Consider the following 24,211-nt stretch of genomic DNA (forward strand, 5'->3'; position numbering starts at 1 on the left):
GTCTAACTGTCTGATACACTCTGTTAGGAAACATCTTCCAGCCCCAGTCTAACTGTCTGATACACTCTGTTAGGAAACATCTTCTAGCCCCCAGTCTAACTGTCTGATACACTCTGTTAGGAAACATCTTCCAGCCCCCAGTCTAACTGTCTGATACACTCTGTTAGGAAACATCTTCCAGCCCCAGTCTAACTGTCTGATACAGACTCAGGTAGGAAACATCTTCCAGCCCCAGTCTAACTGTCTGATACACTCTGTTAGGAAACATCTTCCAGCCCCAGTCTAACTGTCTGATACACTCTGTTAGGAAACATCTTCCAGCCCCAGTCTAACTGTCTGATACACTCTGTTAGGAAACATCTTCCAGCCCCAGTCTAACTGTCTGATACACTCTGTTAGGAAACATCTTCCAGCCCCAGTCTAACTGTCTGATACACTCTGTTAGGAAACATCTTCCAGCCCCAGTCTAACTGTCTGATACACTCTGTTAGGAAACATCTTCCAGCCCCAGTCTAACTGTCTGATACACTCTGTAAGGAAACATCTTCCAGCCCCAGTCTAACTGTCTGATACACTCTGTTAGGAAACATCTTCCAGCCCCAGTCTAACTGTCTGATACACTCTGTTAGGAAACATCTTCCAGCCCCAGTCTAACTGTCTGATACACTCTGTTAGGAAACATCTTCCAGCCCCAGTCTAACTGTCTGATACACTCTGTTAGGAAACATCTTCCAGCCCCAGTCTAACTGTCTGATACACTCTGTTAGGAAACATCTTCCAGCCCCAGTCTAACTGTCTGATACACTCTGTTAGGAAACATCTTCCAGCCCCAGTCTAACTGTCTGATACAGACTGAGGTAGGAAACATCTTCCAGCCCCAGTCTAACTGTCTGATACAGACTGAGGTAGGAAACATCTTCCAGCCCCAGTCTAACTGTCTGATACAGACTGAGGTAGGAAACATCTTCCAGCCCCAGTCTAACTGTCTGATACAGACTGAGTTAGGAAACATCTTCCAGCCCCAGTCTAACTGTCTGATACAGACTGAGTTAGGAAACATCTTCCAGCCCCAGTCTAACTGTCTGATACAGACTCAGGTAGGAAACATCTTCCAGCCCCAGTCTAACTGTCTGATACAGACTCAGGTAGGAAACATCTTCCAGCCCCCAGTCTAACTGTCTGATACACTCTGTTAGGAAACATCTTCTAGCCCCCAGTCTAACTGTCTGATACACTCTGTTAGGAAACATCTTCCAGCCCCCAGTCTAACTGTCTGATACACTCTGTTAGGAAACATCTTCCAGCCCCAGTCTAACTGTCTGATACACTCTGTTAGGAAACATCTTCTAGCCCCCAGTCTAACTGTCTGATACACTCTGTTCCGCCTCTAAGAGGGAGCGCAACTCCCTGCTACAACTCAACTCCCCGTGAAGTGAAAGAGGTATAGGACTTTAGGTGGGAGAAAGGACGACAAAGGCAGAATTTACCATTACTAGGATTTATTTCCTACACGGTAATATGGGGAAAAGGGGCTGGACGGAACCAAAGCAAAGAAAGTAAATATCAAAGCTTCCCCCTCTCCTATCTAACCTGCCTACCCACTTAACTTACCTAACTTAGCACCACCTGGTGCTCTAACCAAAATACAGGGGGTGGTCCGCCCAGGTCTTACCTAGTGTGCCTAGACAGTGAATATACTACGGGTATATGTATGCCCTCGGGCCTCTTGCCTAAGCACTCCCAAAGTGCCTTCTCCTTCCCCCCTGGGAACAAATGAAACAGAACAACAAACAATCCACTTCACAACAAAACTGAGAAAACTAACTCAGGTCACTAAAGATGCTCTGAACAAGCAACAAACACAGAACATAGCCAAGCTGCTACCAACAACAACTAACACAATGCATACTCACAACCAACATGCTATAACCCCCTCAGCCATAAACCTCTCTCTCAGCAATGATCTATCCAACATTCAATCTCAGCCTATAATGATATTTATCTCTCTCTATCTCTCTCAGGATCTCTCTTCTGAACAGAACACTGGCATTTATAGTTTCAGGTGGCAATAGTAATTAGAGTCAGCTGCTTCTTGACGAGGGGGCGGAGTCAGCTCCAATCATCAATTAGCCTGGGGTCGACCAATCAGCTGGTTGGGGAGTTTTCTGGAATCTATCTCCTGAAACACACACACTCAAATGCAAACCAGAAACTGGGGAACGTAACACACTCAGGTAGGAAACATCTTCCAGCCCCCAGTCTAACTGTCTGATACACTCTGTTAGGAAACATCTTCCAGCCCCCAGTCTAACTGTCTAACACAGACTGAGGTAGGAAACATCTTCCAGCCCCCAGTCTAACTGTCTGATACAGACTCAGGTAGGAAACATCTTCCAGCCCCCAGTCTAAATGTCTGATACAGACTCAGTTAGGAAACATCTTCCAGCCCCAGTCTAACTGTCTGATACAGACTGAGGTAGGAAACATATTCCAGCCCCCAGTCTAACTGTCTGATACAGACTCAGGTAGGAAACATCTTCCAGCCCCAGTCTAACTGTCTGATACAGACTGAGGTAGGAAACATATTCCAGCCCCAGTCTAACTGTCTGATACAGACTCAGGTAGGAAACATCTTCTAGCCCCCAGTCTAACTGTCTGATACACTCTGTTAGGAAACATCTTCCAGCCCCCAGTCTAACTGTCTGATACAGACTCAGTTAGGAAACATCTTCCAGCCCCAGTCTAACTGTCTGATACAGACTGAGGTAGGAAACATCTTCCAGCCCCCAGTCTAACTGTCTGATACAGACTCAGTTAGGAAACATCTTCCAGCCCCAGTCTAACTGTCTGATACAGACTCAGTTAGGAAACATCTTCCAGCCCCCAGTCTAACTGTCTGATACAGACTCAGTTAGGAAACATCTTCCAGCCCCCAGTCTAACTGTCTGATACAGACTCAGTTAGGAAACATCTTCCAGCCCCAGTCTAACTGTCTGATACAGACTCAGGTAGGAAACATCTTCCAGCCCCCAGTCTAACTGTCTGATACAGACTCAGGTAGGAAACATCTTCCAGCCCCAGTCTAACTGTCTGATACAGACTCAGGTAGGAAACATCTTCTAGCCCCCAGTCTAACTGTCTGATACACTCTGTTAGGAAACATCTTCCAGCCCCAGTCTAACTGTCTGATACAGACTGAGGTAGGAAACATCTTCCAGCCCCAGTCTAACTGTCTGATACAGACTGAGGTAGGAAACATCTTCCAGCCCCCAGTCTAACTGTCTGATACAAACTCAGGTAGGAAACATCTTCCAGCCCCCAGTCTAACTGTCTGATACACTCTGTTAGGAAACATCTTCTAGCCCCCAGTCTAACTGTCTGATACACTCTGTTAGGAAACATCTTCCAGCCCCCAGTCTAACTGTCTGATACACTCTGTTAGGAAACATCTTCCAGCCCCAGTCTAACTGTCTGATACACTCTGTTAGGAAACATCTTCCAGCCCCCAGTCTAACTGTCTGATACACTCTGTTAGGAAACATCTTCCAGCCCCAGTCTAACTGTCTGATACACTCTGTTAGGAAACATCTTCTAGCCCCCAGTCTAACTGTCTGATACACTCTGTTAGGAAACATCTTCCAGCCCCCAGTCTAACTGTCTGATACACTCTGTTAGGAAACATCTTCCAGCCCCAGTCTAACTGTCTGATACAGACTCAGGTAGGAAACATCTTCCAGCCCCAGTCTAACTGTCTGATACACTCTGTTAGGAAACATCTTCCAGCCCCAGTCTAACTGTCTGATACACTCTGTTAGGAAACATCTTCCAGCCCCAGTCTAACTGTCTGATACACTCTGTTAGGAAACATCTTCCAGCCCCAGTCTAACTGTCTGATACACTCTGTTAGGAAACATCTTCCAGCCCCAGTCTAACTGTCTGATACACTCTGTTAGGAAACATCTTCCAGCCCCAGTCTAACTGTCTGATACACTCTGTTAGGAAACATCTTCCAGCCCCAGTCTAACTGTCTGATACACTCTGTAAGGAAACATCTTCCAGCCCCAGTCTAACTGTCTGATACACTCTGTTAGGAAACATCTTCCAGCCCCAGTCTAACTGTCTGATACACTCTGTTAGGAAACATCTTCCAGCCCCAGTCTAACTGTCTGATACACTCTGTTAGGAAACATCTTCCAGCCCCAGTCTAACTGTCTGATACACTCTGTTAGGAAACATCTTCCAGCCCCAGTCTAACTGTCTGATACACTCTGTTAGGAAACATCTTCCAGCCCCAGTCTAACTGTCTGATACACTCTGTTAGGAAACATCTTCCAGCCCCAGTCTAACTGTCTGATACAGACTGAGGTAGGAAACATCTTCCAGCCCCAGTCTAACTGTCTGATACAGACTGAGGTAGGAAACATCTTCCAGCCCCAGTCTAACTGTCTGATACAGACTGAGGTAGGAAACATCTTCCAGCCCCAGTCTAACTGTCTGATACAGACTGAGTTAGGAAACATCTTCCAGCCCCAGTCTAACTGTCTGATACAGACTGAGTTAGGAAACATCTTCCAGCCCCAGTCTAACTGTCTGATACAGACTCAGGTAGGAAACATCTTCCAGCCCCAGTCTAACTGTCTGATACAGACTCAGGTAGGAAACATCTTCCAGCCCCCAGTCTAACTGTCTGATACACTCTGTTAGGAAACATCTTCTAGCCCCCAGTCTAACTGTCTGATACACTCTGTTAGGAAACATCTTCCAGCCCCCAGTCTAACTGTCTGATACACTCTGTTAGGAAACATCTTCCAGCCCCAGTCTAACTGTCTGATACACTCTGTTAGGAAACATCTTCTAGCCCCCAGTCTAACTGTCTGATACACTCTGTTCCGCCTCTAAGAGGGAGCGCAACTCCCTGCTACAACTCAACTCCCCGTGAAGTGAAAGAGGTATAGGACTTTAGGTGGGAGAAAGGACGACAAAGGCAGAATTTACCATTACTAGGATTTATTTCCTACACGGTAATATGGGGAAAAGGGGCTGGACGGAACCAAAGCAAAGAAAGTAAATATCAAAGCTTCCCCCTCTCCTATCTAACCTGCCTACCCACTTAACTTACCTAACTTAGCACCACCTGGTGCTCTAACCAAAATACAGGGGGTGGTCCGCCCAGGTCTTACCTAGTGTGCCTAGACAGTGAATATACTACGGGTATATGTATGCCCTCGGGCCTCTTGCCTAAGCACTCCCAAAGTGCCTTCTCCTTCCCCCCTGGGAACAAATGAAACAGAACAACAAACAATCCACTTCACAACAAAACTGAGAAAACTAACTCAGGTCACTAAAGATGCTCTGAACAAGCAACAAACACAGAACATAGCCAAGCTGCTACCAACAACAACTAACACAATGCATACTCACAACCAACATGCTATAACCCCCTCAGCCATAAACCTCTCTCTCAGCAATGATCTATCCAACATTCAATCTCAGCCTATAATGATATTTATCTCTCTCTATCTCTCTCAGGATCTCTCTTCTGAACAGAACACTGGCATTTATAGTTTCAGGTGGCAATAGTAATTAGAGTCAGCTGCTTCTTGACGAGGGGGCGGAGTCAGCTCCAATCATCAATTAGCCTGGGGTCGACCAATCAGCTGGTTGGGGAGTTTTCTGGAATCTATCTCCTGAAACACACACACTCAAATGCAAACCAGAAACTGGGGAACGTAACACACTCAGGTAGGAAACATCTTCCAGCCCCCAGTCTAACTGTCTGATACACTCTGTTAGGAAACATCTTCCAGCCCCCAGTCTAACTGTCTGATACAGACTCAGTTAGGAAACATCTTCCAGCCCCCAGTCTAACTGTCTGATACAGACTCAGGTAGGAAACATCTTCCAGCCCCCAGTCTAACTGTCTGATACAGACTGAGGTAGGAAACATCTTCCAGCCCCAGTCTAACTGTCTGATACAGACTCAGGTAGGAAACATCTTCTAGCCCCCAGTCTAACTGTCTGATACACTCTGTTAGGAAACATCTTCCAGCCCCCAGTCTAACTGTCTGATACAGACTCAGTTAGGAAACATCTTCCAGCCCCAGTCTAACTGTCTGATACAGACTCAGGTAGGAAACATCTTCCAGCCCCCAGTCTAACTGTCTGATACAGACTCAGGTAGGAAACATCTTCTAGCCCCCAGTCTAGCTGTCTGATACACTCTGTTAGGAAACATCTTCCAGCCCCAGTCTAACTGTCTGATACAGACTCAGGTAGGAAACATCTTCCAGCCCCCAGTCTAACTGTCTGATACAGACTGAGGTAGGAAACATCTTCCAGCCCCCAGTCTAACTGTCTGATACAGACTCAGGTAGGAAACATCTTCCAGCCCCCAGTCTAACTGTCTGATACAGACTGAGGTAGGAAACATCTTCCAGCCCCCAGTCTAACTGTCTGATACAGACTCAGGTAGGAAACATCTTCCAGCCCCCAGTCTAACTGTCTGATACAGACTGAGGTAGGAAACATCTTCCAGCCCCCAGTCTAACTGTCTGATACAGACTCAGGTAGGAAACATCTTCCAGCCCCAGTCTAACTGTCTGATACAGACTCAGGTAGGAAACATCTTCTAGCCCCCAGTCTAACTGTCTGATACACTCTGTTAGGAAACATCTTCCAGCCCCCAGTCTAACTGTCTGATACAGTCTGGTAGGAAACATATTCCAGCCCCCAGTCTAACTGTCTGGATACACATCTTCCAGCCCCCAGTCTAACTGTCTGATACAGACTCAGGTAGGAAACATCTTCCAGCCCCCAGTCTAACTGTCTGATACACTCTGTTAGGAAACATCTTCCAGCCCCAGTCTAACTGTCTGATACACTCTGTTAGGAAACATCTTCCAGCCCCCAGTCTAACTGTCTGATACACTCTGTTAGGAAACATCTTCCAGCCCCCAGTCTAACTGTCTGATACACTCTGTTAGGAAACATCTTCTAGCCCCCAGTCTAACTGTCTGATACACTCTGTTAGGAAACATCTTCCAGCCCCCAGTCTAACTGTCTGATACACTCTGTTAGGAAACATCTTCCAGCCCCCAGTCTAACTGTCTGATACACTCTGTTAGGAAACATCTTCCAGCCCCCAGTCTAACTGTCTGATACACTCTGTTAGGAAACATCTTCCAGCCCCCAGTCTAACTGTCTGATACACTCTGTTAGGAAACATCTTCCAGCCCCCAGTCTAACTGTCTGATACACTCTGTTAGGAAACATCTTCCAGCCCCCAGTCTAACTGTCTGATACACTCTGTTAGGAAACATCTTCCAGCCCCAGTCTAACTGTCTGATACACTCTGTTAGGAAACATCTTCCAGCCCCAGTCTAACTGTCTGATACACTCTGTTAGGAAACATCTTCCAGCCCCAGTCTAACTGTCTGATACACTCTGTTAGGAAACATCTTCCAGCCCCAGTCTAACTGTCTGATACACTCTCTTAGGAAACATCTTCCAGCCCCAGTCTAACTGTCTGATACACTCTGTTAGGAAACATCTTCCAGCCCCAGTCTAACTGTCTGATACACTCTGTTAGGAAACATCTTCCAGCCCCAGTCTAACTGTCTGATACACTCTGTTAGGAAACATCTTCCAGCCCCAGTCTAACTGTCTGATACACTCTGTTAGGAAACATCTTCCAGCCCCAGTCTAACTGTCTGATACACTCTGTTAGGAAACATCTTCCAGCCCCAGTCTAACTGTCTGATACACTCTGTAAGGAAACATCTTCCAGCCCCCAGTCTAACTGTCTGATACACTCTGTTAGGAAACATCTTCCAGCCCCAGTCTAACTGTCTGATACACTCTGTTAGGAAACATCTTCCAGCCCCAGTCTAACTGTCTGATACACTCTGTTAGGAAACATCTTCCAGCCCCAGTCTAACTGTCTGATACACTCTGTTAGGAAACATCTTCCAGCCCCAGTCTAACTGTCTGATACACTCTGTTAGGAAACATCTTCCAGCCCCAGTCTAACTGTCTGATACACTCTGTTAGGAAACATCTTCCAGCCCCAGTCTAACTGTCTGATACACTCTGTTAGGAAACATCTTCCAGCCCCAGTCTAACTGTCTGATACACTCTGTTAGGAAACATCTTCCAGCCCCAGTCTAACTGTCTGATACACTCTGTTAGGAAACATCTTCCAGCCCCAGTCTAACTGTCTGATACACTCTGTTAGGAAACATCTTCCAGCCCCAGTCTAACTGTCTGATACAGACTCAGGTAGGAAACATCTTCCAGCCCCAGTCTAACTGTCTGATACAGACTGAGGTAGGAAACATCTTCCAGCCCCAGTCTAACTGTCTGATACAGACTGAGTTAGGAAACATCTTCCAGCCCCAGTCTAACTGTCTGATACAGACTGAGGTAGGAAACATCTTCCAGCCCCAGTCTAACTGTCTGATACAGACTCAGGTAGGAAACATCTTCCAGCCCCAGTCTAACTGTCTGATACAGACTGAGTTAGGAAACATCTTCCAGCCCCAGTCTAACTGTCTGATACAGACTCAGGTAGGAAACATCTTCCAGCCCCCAGTCTAACTGTCTGATACAAACTCAGGTAGGAAACATCTTCCAGCCCCCAGTCTAACTGTCTGATACAGACTGAGGTAGGAAACATATTCCAGCCCCCAGTCTAACTGTCTGATACAGACTCAGGTAGGAAACATCTTCCAGCCCCAGTCTAACTGTCTGATACAGACTGAGTTAGGAAACATCTTCCAGCCCCAGTCTAACTGTCTGATACAGACTCAGGTAGGAAACATCTTCCAGCCCCCAGTCTAACTGTCTGATACAAACTCAGGTAGGAAACATCTTCCAGCCCCCAGTCTAACTGTCTGATACAGACTGAGGTAGGAAACATATTCCAGCCCCCAGTCTAACTGTCTGATACAGACTCAGGTAGGAAACATCTTCCAGCCCCAGTCTAACTGTCTGATACAGACTCAGGTAGGAAACATCTTCCAGCCCCAGTCTAACTGTCTGATACAGACTCAGTTAGGAAACATCTTCCAGCCCCCAGTCTAACTGTCTGATACAGACTCAGGTAGGAAACATCTTCCAGCCCCAGTCTAACTGTCTGATACAGACTCAGGTAGGAAACATATTCCAGCCCCAGTCTAACTGTCTGATACAGACTCAGGTAGGAAACATCTTCCAGCCCCAGTCTAACTGTCTGATACAGACTCAGGTAGGAAACATCTTCCAGCCCCCAGTCTAACTGTCTGATACAGACTCAGGTAGGAAACATCTTCCAGCCCCAGTCTAACTGTCTGATACAGACTCAGGTAGGAAACATCTTCCAGCCCCCAGTCTAACTGTCTGATACAGACTCAGTTAGGAAACATCTTCCAGCCCCCAGTCTAACTGTCTGATACAGACTCAGTTAGGAAACATCTTCCAGCCCCAGTCTAACTGTCTGATACAGACTCAGTTAGGAAACATCTTCCAGCCCCAGTCTAACTGTCTGATACAGACTCAGTTAGGAAACATATTCCAGCCCCCAGTCTAACTGTCTGATACAGACTCAGGTAGGAAACATCTTCCAGCCCCCAGTCTAACTGTCTGATACAGACTCAGGTAGGAAACATCTTCCAGCCCCAGTCTAACTGTCTGATACAGACTCAGTTAGGAAACATCTTCCAGCCCCAGTCTAACTGTCTGATACAGACTCAGTTAGGAAACATATTCCAGCCCCCAGTCTAACTGTCTGATACAGACTCAGGTAGGAAACATCTTCCAGCCCCAGTCTAACTGTCTGATACAGACTCAGTTAGGAAACATATTCCAGCCCCCAGTCTAACTGTCTGATACAGACTCAGGTAGGAAACATCTTCCAGCCCCAGTCTAACTGTCTGATACAGACTCAGGTAGGAAACATATTCCAGCCCCAGTCTAACTGTCTGATACAGACTCAGGTAGGAAACATCTTCCAGCCCCAGTCTAACTGTCTGATACAGACTCAGGTAGGAAACATCTTCCAGTCCCCAGTCTAACTGTCTGATACAGACTCAGTTAGGAAACATCTTCCAGCCCCAGTCTAACTGTCTGATACAGACTCAGTTAGGAAACATCTTCCAGCCCCAGTCTAACTGTCTGATACAGACTCAGTTAGGAAACATCTTCCAGCCCCCAGTCTAACTGTCTGATACAGACTCAGGTAGGAAACATATTCCAGCCCCCAGTCTAACTGTCTGATACAGAGACAGAGAGGAAAGGTGGAGCTGATCCAGTCTAACTGTCTGATACAGAGACAGAGAGGAAAGATGGAGCTGATCCAGTCACTCTCCAATAGAATCTGACATGTCTCTATTCATCATCTCTAACAGAGACGTTCAACAGACTATTGATACTAAAACTCTGTCCAGAAAGAAAACCCTCTCCTCTCCTCTCCCCTCTCCTCTCCTCTTCTCCCCTCCTCTCCTCTCCCCTCTCCTCTCTCCTCCCCTCTCCTCTCCTCTTCTTTTCTCTCCTCTCCTCTCCTCTCCTCTCCTCTCCTCTCCTCTCCTCTCCTCTCTCCTCTTCTTTCCTCCGCCTCTCTTCTTTTCTTTCCCTCTCCTCACCCCTCTCCTCTCCCCTCTCTCCCAGCCTCTCCTCTCCTCTTCTTTCCTCACCCCTCATCTCTCCCCTCTCTCCCAGCCTCTCCTCTCCTCATCTCCTCTCTCTTCTCCCCTCTCCTCTTCTGGCCTGGAATACGTCTGAATCACAAACCAGGACTGAAGGCTGAGGAACGTTATAATTAAAATGAGGAGGCCAACGAGAACAACGTACAAATGACAAAGGCCTAGTTTAGTGTCTGGCGTGATCTTGATCCTGCTTAGCTTTGTCTGCGTCCCAAATGGCACCCTATCCCCTATATAGTGCACTATTTTAGACGAGGGCACATAGGGCTCTGGTCAAAAGTAGTGCACTATATAGGGACATGTGGGACATAACCTCTCTGAGTGAGCTGACAGGAGAGGAGAGGTCCTGGTGATCATAACAGCCAGGCAGCAGAGTTATTCTGTTGTTATTCTGCCTGCCACTCACAGCTCTGTCTCTGTCTGCTCCTCTGCCAACCCACTAAGTACTATCAGTGGGCTCTCATAGAGAACAAAACAGGTCAGGACCATACAGCAGAGTTATTCTGTTGTTATTCTGCCTGCCACTCACAGCGCTGTCTCTGTCTGGTCCTCTGCCAACCCACTAAGTACTATCAGTGGGCTCTCATAGAGAACAAAACAGGTCAGGACCATACAGCAGAGTTATTCTGTTGTTATTCTGCCTGCCACTCACAGCTCTGTCTCTGTCTGGTCCTCTGCCAACACACTAAGTACTATCAGTGGGCTCTCATAGAGAACAAAACAGGTCAGGACCATACAGCAGAGTTATTCTGTTGTTATTCTGCCTGCCACTCACAGCGCTGTCTCTGTCTGGTCCTCTGCCAACACACTAAGTACTATCAGTGGGCTCTCATAGAGAACAAAACAGGTCAGGACCATACAGCAGTGGATTCTGGGTAATGGAGAGTACAGTACTATTATATTGTAGACTGATTAGACCTACCACAGGCTGAGTAAACACTTCCCCCTCTGAGGACATGGGCTGACCGGGAATAACATTTGCAAACCATTATGTATGAGTATATAACTGGAAGTACCAATCAAACGAGAGGGTGGATCTTCAGCCAAGTTAAATAAACCAACAGCAGTTAAAGAATGAACGAGAACCTTCAGCACCACAGCTTCACATGCATCATAAAACAAAACATTTCAGTCAATCAATTCATTCAGTCATTGGTTGATTGTAATAGCATAGAGATGACCTACCTAGAGCAGTCACGCCGAGGCCCGGTGGACAGGACGTGTGTTTGATGCAGAACTCCACCACCAGGTGGTAGCCTGGGATACACTCACACAGCTGGTCGTGGGTGCTGTTACACTCTTGACTCACCAGCTGCCTCTCCTTGCAAACCGTCGTGCAGTACTGGCAGCTGTCGCCCCACTGCCAGTGTTCTGAGAAGGACCGGTCGGGGCACGGCGAGCAGGCGGTGGGGGTGTCGGCGGTACAGTGGGCCAGGACGGCCGTGCCGGGCGGACACTGGTCACACAGGAGGAGTTCAGAGGTCAAGAGGTCGTAGTGCTGGTACTTGGGGGGTGGGACCTCGTGGAACGCCCAGGAGAAGGAAATGGTGAAGAGCTGTGGAGAAATAGAGAGCGAGAGAGAGAGAGAGTGGGAAGAGAGAGAGATGGGGGAGAGAGAGTGAGGGGAGAAGAGAGAGAGTGGGGAAATGAAAGAGAGAACAGAGAGAGAAGAGGGAGGGGAGAAAGAGAACAGAGAAAGAGAGAAGAGGGAGAGAGCGAGGTGAAAAAGAGAGACAGAAAGGGAGAGAGAACAGAGAGGAGAACCACCAGATTAGACAGAGCGAATGTGTTCAGGCTTGTTGTGATTGACTGGGTGTAACCCAAGCCTGGGGTGATTGACTGAGTGACTAAGTGTTATATGAAGCCAGAAACCAGGCACTACTAAATAGAAGCGTGTCTGTGATTGACAGTGTAAAGCAGCAGTAAGCAAGGCAGCAGCCTTCACCGCTGTGGCCCAAATGTCAATTCTCCCTCCGTGGACTTCCCCTACTTCCCCTACGCCACTGTCATGAAAAACACTGTATCCAGTCAGCAATGTCCCTCAGCATCTCCTGCAGCACTGTATAGGCCTTGGCCTGTGGTGACCTATACTGGCCTGGGGTGACCTAAACTGGCCTGGCGTGACCTATCAACTTGGGTGACTTAAACTGGCCTGGCCTGGGGTGACGTAAACTGGCCTGGCCTGGGGTGACATATACTGACCTGGGGTGACCTATACTGACCTGGGGTGACCTATACTGGACTGTGGTGGCCTGGGGTGACCTATACTGGCCTGGGGAGACCTAAACTGGCCTGGGGTGACCTATACTGGCCTGGGGTGACCTATACTGGCCTGGGATGACCTATATTGGCCTGTGGTGGCCTATATTGGCCTGGGGTGACCTATATTGGCCTGGGGTGACCTATAATGGCCTGTGGTGGCCTGGCCTGGGGTGGTCTATACTGGCCTAGCCTGGGGGACCTATACTGGCCTGGGGTGACCTATATTGGCCTGGGGTGACCTATATTGGCCTGGGGTGACCTATAATGGCCTGTGGTGGCCTGGCCTGGGGTGGTCTATACTGGCCTAGCCTGGGGGGCCTATACTGGCCTGGGGTGCCTGGGGTGACCTATACTGGCTTGGGGTGGCCTGGAGTGACATATACTGGCCTGGGGTGACCTATACTGGCTTGGGGTGACCTATACTTTGCCTGGGGTGACCTATACTGGCCTGGGAGGACCTATACAGGCCTGGGGTGGCCTATACTGACCCGTCCTAGAGTGGCCTATACTGGCCTGGGGTGACATATACTGTCCTGGCCTGTGGTGACATATACTGGCCTGGGGTGACATATACTGGCCTGGTGGGACCTATATTGGCCAGGCCTGGGGGGACCTATACTGGCCTGGGGTGACCTATACTGTCCTGGCCTGGGGTGACCTGTACTGGCCTGGGGATACCTATATTGGCCTGGGGTGACCTATATTGGCCTGGGGTGACCTATAATGGCCTGGGGTGTCCTGGGGTGACCTACACTGGCCTGGGGTGACCTATACTTTGCCTGGTGTAACCTATACTGTCCTGGCCTGGGGTGACCTACACTGTCCTGGGGGGACCTATATTGGCCGGGCCTGGGGGGACCTATACTGGCCCGGCCTGGGGGGACCTATACTGGCCTGGGGTGACCTATACTGGCCTGGAGTGACCTTTACTGGCCTGGGGTGACCTATACTGTCATGGCCTGGGGTGACCTATACTGTCCTGGCCTGGGGTGACCTATACTGTCCTGGCCTGGGGCGACCTATACTGTCCTGGGAGGACCTACTGGCCTGGGGTGACCTATACTAGCCTGGGGTGGTCTATACTGGCCTTGGGGGACCTATACTGGCCCGGCCTGGGGGGACTTATACTGGCCTGGGGCGACCTATACTGGCCTGGGGCGACCTATACTGGCCTGGGATGACCTATATTGGCCTGTGGTGGCCTATATTGGCCTGGGGTGACCTATATTGGCCTGGGGTGACCTATATTAGCCTGGGGTGACCTATAATGGCCTGTGGTGGCCTGGCCTGGGGTGGTCTATACTGGCCTAGCCTGGGGGACCTATACTGGCCTGGGGTGACCTATATTGGCCTGGGGTGACCTATATTGGCCTGGGGTGACCTATAATGGCCTGTGGTGGCCTGGCCTGGGGTGGTCTATACTGGCCTAGCCTGGGGGACCTATACTGGCCTGGGGTGACCTATACTGGCCTGGGGGGACCTTTACTTTGCCTGGGGTGACCTATACTGGCTTGGGGTGGCCTGGAGTGACATATACTGGCCTGGGTTGACCTATACTGGCTTGGGGTGACCTATACTGGCCTGGGGTGACCTATACTTTGCCTGGGGTGACCTATACTGGCCTGGGGTGACCTATATTAGCCTGGGGTGACCTATAATGGCCTGTGGTGGCCTGGCCTGGGGTGGTCTATACTGGCCTAGCCTGGGGGACCTATACTGGCCTGGGGTGACCTATATTGGCCTGGGGTGACCTATATTGGCCTGGGGTGACCTATAATGGCCTGTGGTGGCCTGGCCTGGGGTGGTCTATACTGGCCTAGCCTGGGGGACCTATACTGGCCTGGGGTGACCTATACTGGCCTGGGGGGACCTTTACTTTGCCTGGGGTGACCTATACTGGCTTGGGGTGGCCTGGAGTGACATATACTGGCCTGGGTTGACCTATACTGGCTTCCCCTACTTCCCCTACGCCACTGTCATGAAAAACACTGTATCCAGTCAGCAATGTCCCTCAGCATCTCCTGCAGCACTGTATAGGCCTTGGCCTGTGGTGACCTATACTGGCCTGGGGTGACCTAAACTGGCCTGGCGTGACCTATCAACTTGGGTGACTTAAACTGGCCTGGCCTGGGGTGACGTAAACTGGCCTGGCCTGGGGTGACATATACTGACCTGGGGTGACCTATACTGACCTGGGGTGACCTATACTGGACTGTGGTGGCCTGGGGTGACCTATACTGGCCTGGGGAGACCTAAACTGGCCTGGGGTGACCTATACTGGCCTGGGGTGACCTATACTGGCCTGGGATGACCTATATTGGCCTGTGGTGGCCTATATTGGCCTGGGGTGACCTATATTGGCCTGGGGTGACCTATAATGGCCTGTGGTGGCCTGGCCTGGGGTGGTCTATACTGGCCTAGCCTGGGGGACCTATACTGGCCTGGGGTGACCTATATTGGCCTGGGGTGACCTATATTGGCCTGGGGTGACCTATAATGGCCTGTGGTGGCCTGGCCTGGGGTGGTCTATACTGGCCTAGCCTGGGGGACCTATACTGGCCTGGGGTGACCTATACTGGCCTGGGGGGACCTTTACTTTGCCTGGGGTGACCTATACTGGCTTGGGGTGGCCTGGAGTGACATATACTGGCCTGGGTTGACCTATACTGGCTTGGGGTGACCTATACTGGCCTGGGGTGACCTATACTTTGCCTGGGGTGACCTATACTGGCCTGGGGGGACCTATACAGGCATGGGGTGGCCTATACTGACCCGTCCTAGAGTGGCCTATACTGGCCTGGGGTGACATATACTGTCCTGGCCTGTGGTGACATATACTGGCCTGGGGTGACATATACTGGCCTGGTGGGACCTATATTGGCCAGGCCTGGGGGGACCTATACTGGCCTGGGGTGACCTATACTGTCCTGGCCTGGGGTGACCTGTACTGGCCTGGGGATACCTATATTGGCCTGGGGTGACCTATATTGGCCTGGGGTGACCTATAATGGCCTGGGGTGTCCTGGGGTGACCTACACTGGCCTGGGGTGACCTATACTTTGCCTGGTGTAACCTATACTGTCCTGGCCTGGGGTGACCTACACTGTCCTGGGGGGACCTATATTGGCCGGGCCTGGGGGGACCTATACTGGCCCGGCCTGGGGGGACCTATACTGGCCTGGGGTGACCTATACTGGCCTGGAGTGACCTTTACTGGCCTGGGGTGACCTATACTGTCATGGCCTGGGGTGACCTATACTGTCCTGGCCTGGGGTGACCTATACTGTCCTGGCCTGGGGCGACCTATACTGTCCTGGGAGGACCTACTGGCCTGGGGTGACCTATACTAGCCTGGGGTGGTCTATACTGGCCTTGGGGGACCTATACTGGCCCGGCCTGGGGGGACCTATACTGGCCTTGGGCGACCTATACTGGCCTGGGGAGACCTATACTGGCCTGGGGCGACCTATACTGGCCTGGGGTGACCTATACTGGCCTGGGGCGACCTATACTGGCCTGGGGAGACCTATACTGGCCTGGGGAGACCTATACTGGCCTGGGGGGACCTATACTGGCCTGGGGTGACCTATACTGGCCTGGGGAGACCTATACTGGCCTGGGGGGACCTATACTGGCCTGGGGAGACCTATACTGGCCTGGGGGGACCTATACTGGCCTGGGGGGACCTATACTGGCCTGGGGGGACCTATACTGGCCTGGGGAGACCTATACTGGCCTGGGGAGACCTATACTGGCCTGGGGGGACCTATACTGGCCTGGGGGGACCTATACTGGCCTGGGGGGGACCTATACTGGCCTGGGGAGACCTATACTGGCCTGGGGAGACCTATACTGGCCTGGGGAGACCTATACTGGCCTGGGGTGACCTATACTGGCCTGGGGAGACCTATACTGGCCCGGCCTGGGGAGACCTATACTGGCCCGGCCTGGGGGGACCTATACTGGCCTGGGGGGACCTATACTGGCCTGGGGAGACCTATACTGGCCTGGGGGGACCTATACTGGCCTGGGGTGACCTATACTGGCCTGGGGAGACCTATACTGGCCTGGGGGGACCTATACTGGCCTGGGGTGACCTATATTGGCCTGGGGGGGGACCTATACTGGCCTGGGGAGACCTATACTGGCCTGGGGAGACCTATACTGGCCTGGGGAGACCTATACTGGCCTGGGGAGACCTATACTGGCCTGGGGTGACCTATACTGGCCTGGGGAGACCTATACTGGCCCGGCCTGGGGGGACCTATACTGGCCTGGGGGGACCTATACTGGCCTGGGGAGACCTATACTGGCCTGGGGGGACCTATACTGGCCTGGGGGGGACCTATACTGGCCTGGGGAGACCTATACTGGCCTGGGGGGGACCTATAATGGCCTGGGGGGACCTATACTGTCCTGGGGGGACCTATACTGGCCTGGGGAGACCTATACTGGCCTGGGGAGACCTATACTGGCCTGGGGAGACCTATACTGGCCTGGGGAGACCTATACTGGCCTGGGGAGACCTATACTGGCCTGGGGAGACCTATACTGGCCTGGGGGGACCTATACTGGCCTGGGGAGACCTATACTGGCCTGGGGGGACCTATACTGGCCTGGGGGGGACCTATACTGTCCTGGGGGGACCTATACTGGCCAGGGGGGACCTATACTGGCCTGGGGGGGACCTATACTGGCCTGGGGAGACCTATACTGGCCTGGGGGGACCTATACTGGCCTGGGGTGACCTATACTGTCCTGGGGGGACCTATACTGGCCAGGGGGGACCTATACTGGCCTGGGGGGGACCTATACTGTCCTGGGGGGACCTATACTGGCCTGGGGGGGACCTATACTGGCCTGGGGAGACCTATACTGGCCTGGGGGGACCTATACTGGCCTGGGGGGACCTATACTGTCCTGGGGGGACCTATACTGGCCTGGGGAGACCTATACTGGCCTGGGGGGACCTATACTGGCCTGGGGAGACCTATACTGGCCTGGGGAGACCTATACTGGCCTGGGGAGACCTATACTGGCCTTGGGGGACCTATACTGGCCTTGGGGGACCTATACTGGCCTTGGGGGACCTATACTGGCCTGGGGGGACCTATACTGGCCTGGGGGGACCTATACTGGCCTGGGGGGACCTATACTGGCCTGGGGGGGACCTATACTGGCCTGGGGGGACCTATACTGGCCTGGGGGGACCTATACTGGCCTGTGGGGACCTATACTGGCCTGGGGAGACCTATACTGGCCTGGGGAGACCTATACTGGCCTGGGGGGACCTATACTGGCCTGGGGGGACCTATACTGGCCTGGGGGGACCTATACTGGCCTGGGGGGACCTATACTGGCCTGGGGGGACCTATACTGGCCTGGGGGGACCTATACTGGCCTGGGGGGACCTATACTGGCCTGGGGGGACCTATACTGGCCTGGGGGGACCTATACTGGCCTGGGGGGACCTATACTGGCCTGGGGGGGACCTATACTGTCTGCAGGCCAAATAAACATGGAGCATGGAGACTGAAAAAGTAGGGAGTAGACTGATTTCCCAAGACCCTCTTCCCTTCTGTCTTTCTGTAAACTGGTAGCTAAATCCTTACTGTAAACAGTTAAACCCATGCAAGTTGCTAGTTTTACTCCCGGGGCATGCCCCTGTGCATTCTGTATATGGAAGTTCTGGAATAAAGACATCGTTGAACTTTTAACCTTTCACCATTCAGTTGGAAGTCACCATTCAATGACATTCTGCTACAGCACTCTAGACCAAAATTACACGCTGCTCTGTCGCCCATAATTACAATGTTCTGATCATCTGAAGGGAAGTCACATTGGATGACTGCTGTGGCCGTTCGCCAGCTGAGAGGGAATACAGCTGGAGTGTGTACATCCCCTCAATCAGACAGAGGCTTAGTGGCTCAGCGGTCTAAGGCACTGCATCTCAGTGCTAGAGGAGTCACTACAGACCCTGGTTCAGCGGTCTAAGGCACTGCATCTCAGTGATAGAGGAGTCACTACAGACCCTGGTTCAGCGGTCTAAGGCACTGCATCTCAGTGCTAGAGGCATCACTACAGACCCTGGTTCAGCGGTCTAAGGCACTGCATCTCAGTGCTAGAGGCGTCACTACAGACCCTGGTTCAGCGGTCTAAGACACTGCATCTCAGTGCTAGAGGCGTCACTACAGACCCTGGTTCAGCGGTCTAAGGCACTGCATCTCAGTGCAAGAGGCATCACTACAGACCCTGGTTCAGCGGTCTAAGGCACTGCATCTCAGTGCTAGAGGCGTCACTACAGACCCTGGTTCAGCGGTCTAAGACACTGCATCTCAGTGCTAGAGGCGTCACTACAGACCCTGGTTCAGCGGTCTAAGGCACTGCATCTCAGTGCTAGAGGTGTCACTACAGACCCTGGTTCAGTGGTCTAAGACACTGCATCTCAGTGCTAGAGGCGTCACTACAGACCCTGGTTCAGCGGTCTAAGGCACTGCATCTCAGTGCTAGAGGAGTCACTACAGACCCTGGTTCAGCGGTCTAAGGCACTGCATCTCAGTGATAGAGGAGTCACTACAGACCCTGGTTCAGCGGTCTAAGGCACTGCATCTCAGTGCTAGAGGCGTCACTACAGACCCTGGTTCAGCGGTCTAAGGCACTGCATCTCAGTGCTAGAGGCGTCACTACAGACCCTGGTTCGATTCCAGGCTGTATCACAACCGGCCGTGATTGGGAGTCCCATAGGGCGGTGCACAATTGGCCCAGCGTCGTTAGGGTTTGGCCGGGGTAGGCCGTCATTGTAAAAAATAATTTGTTCTTAACTGACTTGCCTAGTTAAATAAAAATATGACTCCCTATGTAGTGCACTACTTTTGACCAGGGCCCACAGGGCTATATAGGGAATAGGGTGCCATTTGGGACGCATAAGAGTTTACTAGTGTATTACACAGCAGTCAGTCAAGGAGATGTTATTCTGCTCGTCAGTGTCCAAACCCACTGAATGACACGAGCATTGAAATCAGGGTAGGAGCGTGATTTAAAAATCAAAATATGACTTCCTCTGACTAACTCAGGCTATGGAGCGGGATTTCAAGTCATAATATGACTTCCTCTAACTAAAGTACTGTAGCTGAAATGGCTTTCCATAATCAACCTAAACCACCATCTACCCCGGAGGTATGACAGACAGTCATTTCCAGGTGTATAATTTCCCTGCATTAAGCAGTGAGGAGGAACACACCCAGCAGCTGACTGAGAGGAACGCATTGGAGGACCTAGGCTACGTCACAAATGGCCCCCTATTCCCTATGTAGTGCAGTAGGGCTCTGGTCAACAGTAGTGCACTACATAGGGAATAGGGTTCCATAGGACTCTGCTCAAAAGTAGTGCACTATATAGGGAATAGGGTCCCCATATGGCTCTGGTCAAAAGTAGTGCACTATATAGGGAATAGGGTGCCATTTAAGACACAGACCTAGGCAATGTCCAAACTATCTCTCCTTCCTCCTAAGTGTGCACTTGTTCACTTCCCTTAAAGCCCCGATGCAGCCTTTTTTTAAATAACTCAAAATATATTTTTTATCATTTATTTCCCTGAGCATTCTTTTGCCATTGAAATACTCAGTCCAATCGTGTAGGCGAGTCGATACACATTTTTATATGTTTACATACACGGCCCTGATTGGGCGGATAGGATCGTCTAGACTCGAGCAGGGGTCTCCAACAGGTTGATCACGAGCTACCAGTAGCTCACAGCCTACCTACCAGTAGCTCACAGCCTACCTACCAGTAGCTAACAGCCTACCTACCAGTAGCTAACAGTCTACCTACCAGTAGCTAACAGTCTACCTACCAGTAGCTCATAGCCTACCTACCAGTAGCTCATAGCCTACCTACCAGTAGCTCACAGTCTACCTACCAGTAGCTAACAGTCTACCTACCAGTAGCTCACAGCCTACCTACCAGTAGCTCATAGCCTACCTACCAGTAGCTCACAGCCTACCTACCAGTAGCTCACAGCCTACCTACCAGTAGCTCACAGCCTACCTACCAGTGGCTCACAGCCTACCTACCAGTAGCTCACAGCCTACCTACCAGTAGCTCACAGTCTACCTACCAGTAGCTCACAGCCTACCTACCAGTAGTTCACAGCCTACCTACCAGTATCCCATAGCCTACCTACCAGTAGCTCACAGCCTACCTACCAGTAGCTCACAGCCTACCTACCAGTAGCTCACAGCCTACTTACCAGTAACTCACAGCCTACCTACCAGTAGTTCACAGCCTACCTACCAGTAGCTCACAGCCTACCTACCAGTAACTCACAGTCTACCTACCAGTAGCTCACAGCCTACCTACCAGCAGCTCATAGTCTACCTACCAGTAGCTCATAGTCTACCTACCAGTAGCTCATAGTCTACCTACCAGTAGCTCATAGCCTACCAACCAGTAGCTCATAGCCTACCTACCAGTAACTCACAGTCTACCTACCAGTAGCTCACATCCTACCTACCAGTAGCTCACAGCCTACCTACCAGTAGCTCATAGCCTACCTATGAGTAGCTCATAGCCTACCTACCAGTAGCTCACAGCCTATCTACCAGTAGCTCACAGCCTACCTACCAGTAGCTCACAGCCTACCTACCAGTAGCTCATAGCCTACCTACCAGTAGCTCACAGCCTATCTACCAGTAGCTCACAGCCTACCTACCAGTAGCTCACAGCCTACCTACCAGTAGCTCATAGTCTACCTACCAGTAGCTCACAGCCTACCTACCAGTGGCTCATAGCCTACCTACCAGTAGCTCACAGCCTACCTACCAGTAGCTCACAGCCTACCTACCAGTAGCTCATAGCCTACCTACCAGTAGCTCACAGCCTACCTACCAGTAGCTCACATCCTACCTACCAGTAGCTCATAGCCTACCTATGAGTAACTCACAGCCTACCTACCAGTAGCTCACAGTCTACCTATGAGTAGCTCACAGCCTACCTACCAGTAGCTCACAGCCTACCTACCAGTAGCTCATAGCCTACCTATGAGTAGCTCGCCAAACAATTGCTACAATCTAATCAACACAACATTGACATTATCCCACCCCTGGTTAGCCACTATTGGCTTAAAAAGCCAAACCAAACACAATATCTGCCCATTCATTTCCAGCAATATTGGCCCTATCTGTAACGGCTGTCGAAGTCGTTCTCCTCCTCAGACGAGGAGGAGCATGGATCGGACCAAGTCAGGAACGTGACACTGTCTGTCTGTGTGGTGGGAGCGTCTGTCTATCACTCCGTGTGTATTAAGTTGATGTGATAACCATCTTGTTGGTTGACAGAAATACTTTCCCCAAAAACACTCTCATATAAATGTTAACTGCAAAGTCGGCTTACCTGGCAGAAGTATTTAACGAGTAGATGTAATTTGTATCTATAATTAGTTATTTACACATTTTTCCATAGAATGAGCAGCAGCAGTACAAGACCATCACTATACCGGCATGTTAGACGGCACATTTCTCACTCGCTACATATTAAAGGGACAGACGCCCAATTAAAGAGGAATTACACAAAGCAATTTGTTTTGTTTTCATCCAGACGCCCCCCCCAAACAATGGTCTTCTGATGTGATGTCATCATTAACATGGACTCAGGAACATCTACTATGACACCTCCACTGTGGGGCCCTATAGGTCTTCTGATGTGATGTCATCATTAACATGGACTCAGAGCATCTACTATGACACCTCCACTGTGGGGCCCTATAGGTCTTCTGATGTGATGTCATCATTAACATGGACTCAGAACATCTACTATGACACCTCCACTGTGGGGCTCTATAGGTCTTCTGATGTGATGTCATCATTAACATGGACTCAGAGCATCTACTATGACACCTCCACTGTGGGGCCCTATAGGTCTTCTGATGTGATGTCATCATTAACATGGACTCAGGAACATCTACTATGACACCTCCACTGTGGGGCCCTATAGGTCTTCTGATGTGATGTCATCATTAACATGGACTCAGAACATCTACTATGACACCTCCACTGTGGGGCCCTATAGGTCTTCTGATGTGATGTCATCATTAACATGGACTCAGGAACATCTACTATGACACCTCCACTGTGGGGCCCTATAGGTCTTCTGATGTGATGTCATCATTAACATGGACTCAGAGCATCTACTATGACACCTCCACTGTGGGGCCCTATAGGTCTTCTGATGTGATGTCATCATTAACATGGACTCAGGAACATCTACTATGACACCTCCACTGTGGGGCCCTATAGGTCTTCTGATGTGATGTCATCATTAACATGGACTCAGGAACATCTACTATGACACCTCCACTGTGGGGCCCTATAGGTCTTCTGATGTGATGTCATCATTAACATGGACTCAGGAACATCTACTATGACACCTCCACTGTGGGGCCCTATAGGTCTTCTGATGTGATGTCATCATTAACATGGACTCAGGAACATCTACTATGACACCTCCACTGTGGGGCCCTATAGGTCTTCTGATGTGATGTCATCATTAACATGGACTCAGGAACATCTACTATGACACCTCCACTGTGGGGCTCTATAGGTCTTCTGATGTGATGTCATCATTAACATGGACTCAGAGCATCTACTATGACACCTCCACTGTGGGGCCCTATAGGTCTTCTGGTGTGATGTCATCATTAACATGGACTCAGGAACATCTACTATGACACCTCCACTGTGGGGCCCTATAGGTCTTCTGATGTGATGTCATCATTAACATGGACTCAGGAACATCTACTAGAGTTGTTTATTAACCATTATTCTACCAGGCATGTTGTCAGAAAACATAGTGCACTACTTTCTGTTGTACACTAAGGACCAGGGAAAGAGTTGATAACATAGTACACTACTTTCTGTTGTACACTAAAGACCAGGGGAAGAGTTGCAGGGGAGAGGAGAAGAAGAGAAGAATGTACCTATTTGAAAGTTAGAAAAAAATGAGTAGCTCGTGACGTGTTTTTTAAAAGTAGCTCTCATGCTAGAAAAGGTTGGAGAACCCTGCTGTCGACCCTACCCCGTTAACCCCTTCAAATATAACCGCTCATTGGTCAGAATGATCCAATCGTATTGTGATGTCATGCTGTGGCCAAAAACGCCATCCCACCTGAACAGGCTTTGTCTTTTTTAAAAAGCTCTTATAATAAAAGGACATTATCATAATTTTCACAATTTGAGAGTGTTATTTCGACATCATAGTGCGGAAATAACATTAATAAA

General features: G+C 50.3%; 1 protein-coding gene across 2 annotated transcripts in view; it reads right to left on the bottom strand.

The window, feature by feature from the left end:
• LOC139572906 (tumor necrosis factor receptor superfamily member 11B-like) overlaps positions 1-24,211 on the bottom strand; it is a 173,479-nt gene that overhangs the window by 20,959 nt on the left and 128,309 nt on the right. For both annotated transcript variants that reach the window (XM_071395765.1, XM_071395766.1), the window contains exon 2: positions 11,862-12,231. In XM_071395765.1, the coding sequence (XP_071251866.1) occupies positions 11,862-12,231 (370 nt within the window). The remainder of the gene's footprint in view (positions 1-11,861; positions 12,232-24,211) is intronic.

Source organism: Salvelinus alpinus, chromosome 4 (assembly GCF_045679555.1).
Source record: "Salvelinus alpinus chromosome 4, SLU_Salpinus.1, whole genome shotgun sequence".
In the NCBI taxonomy this organism is placed as follows: domain Eukaryota; kingdom Metazoa; phylum Chordata; class Actinopteri; order Salmoniformes; family Salmonidae; genus Salvelinus; species Salvelinus alpinus.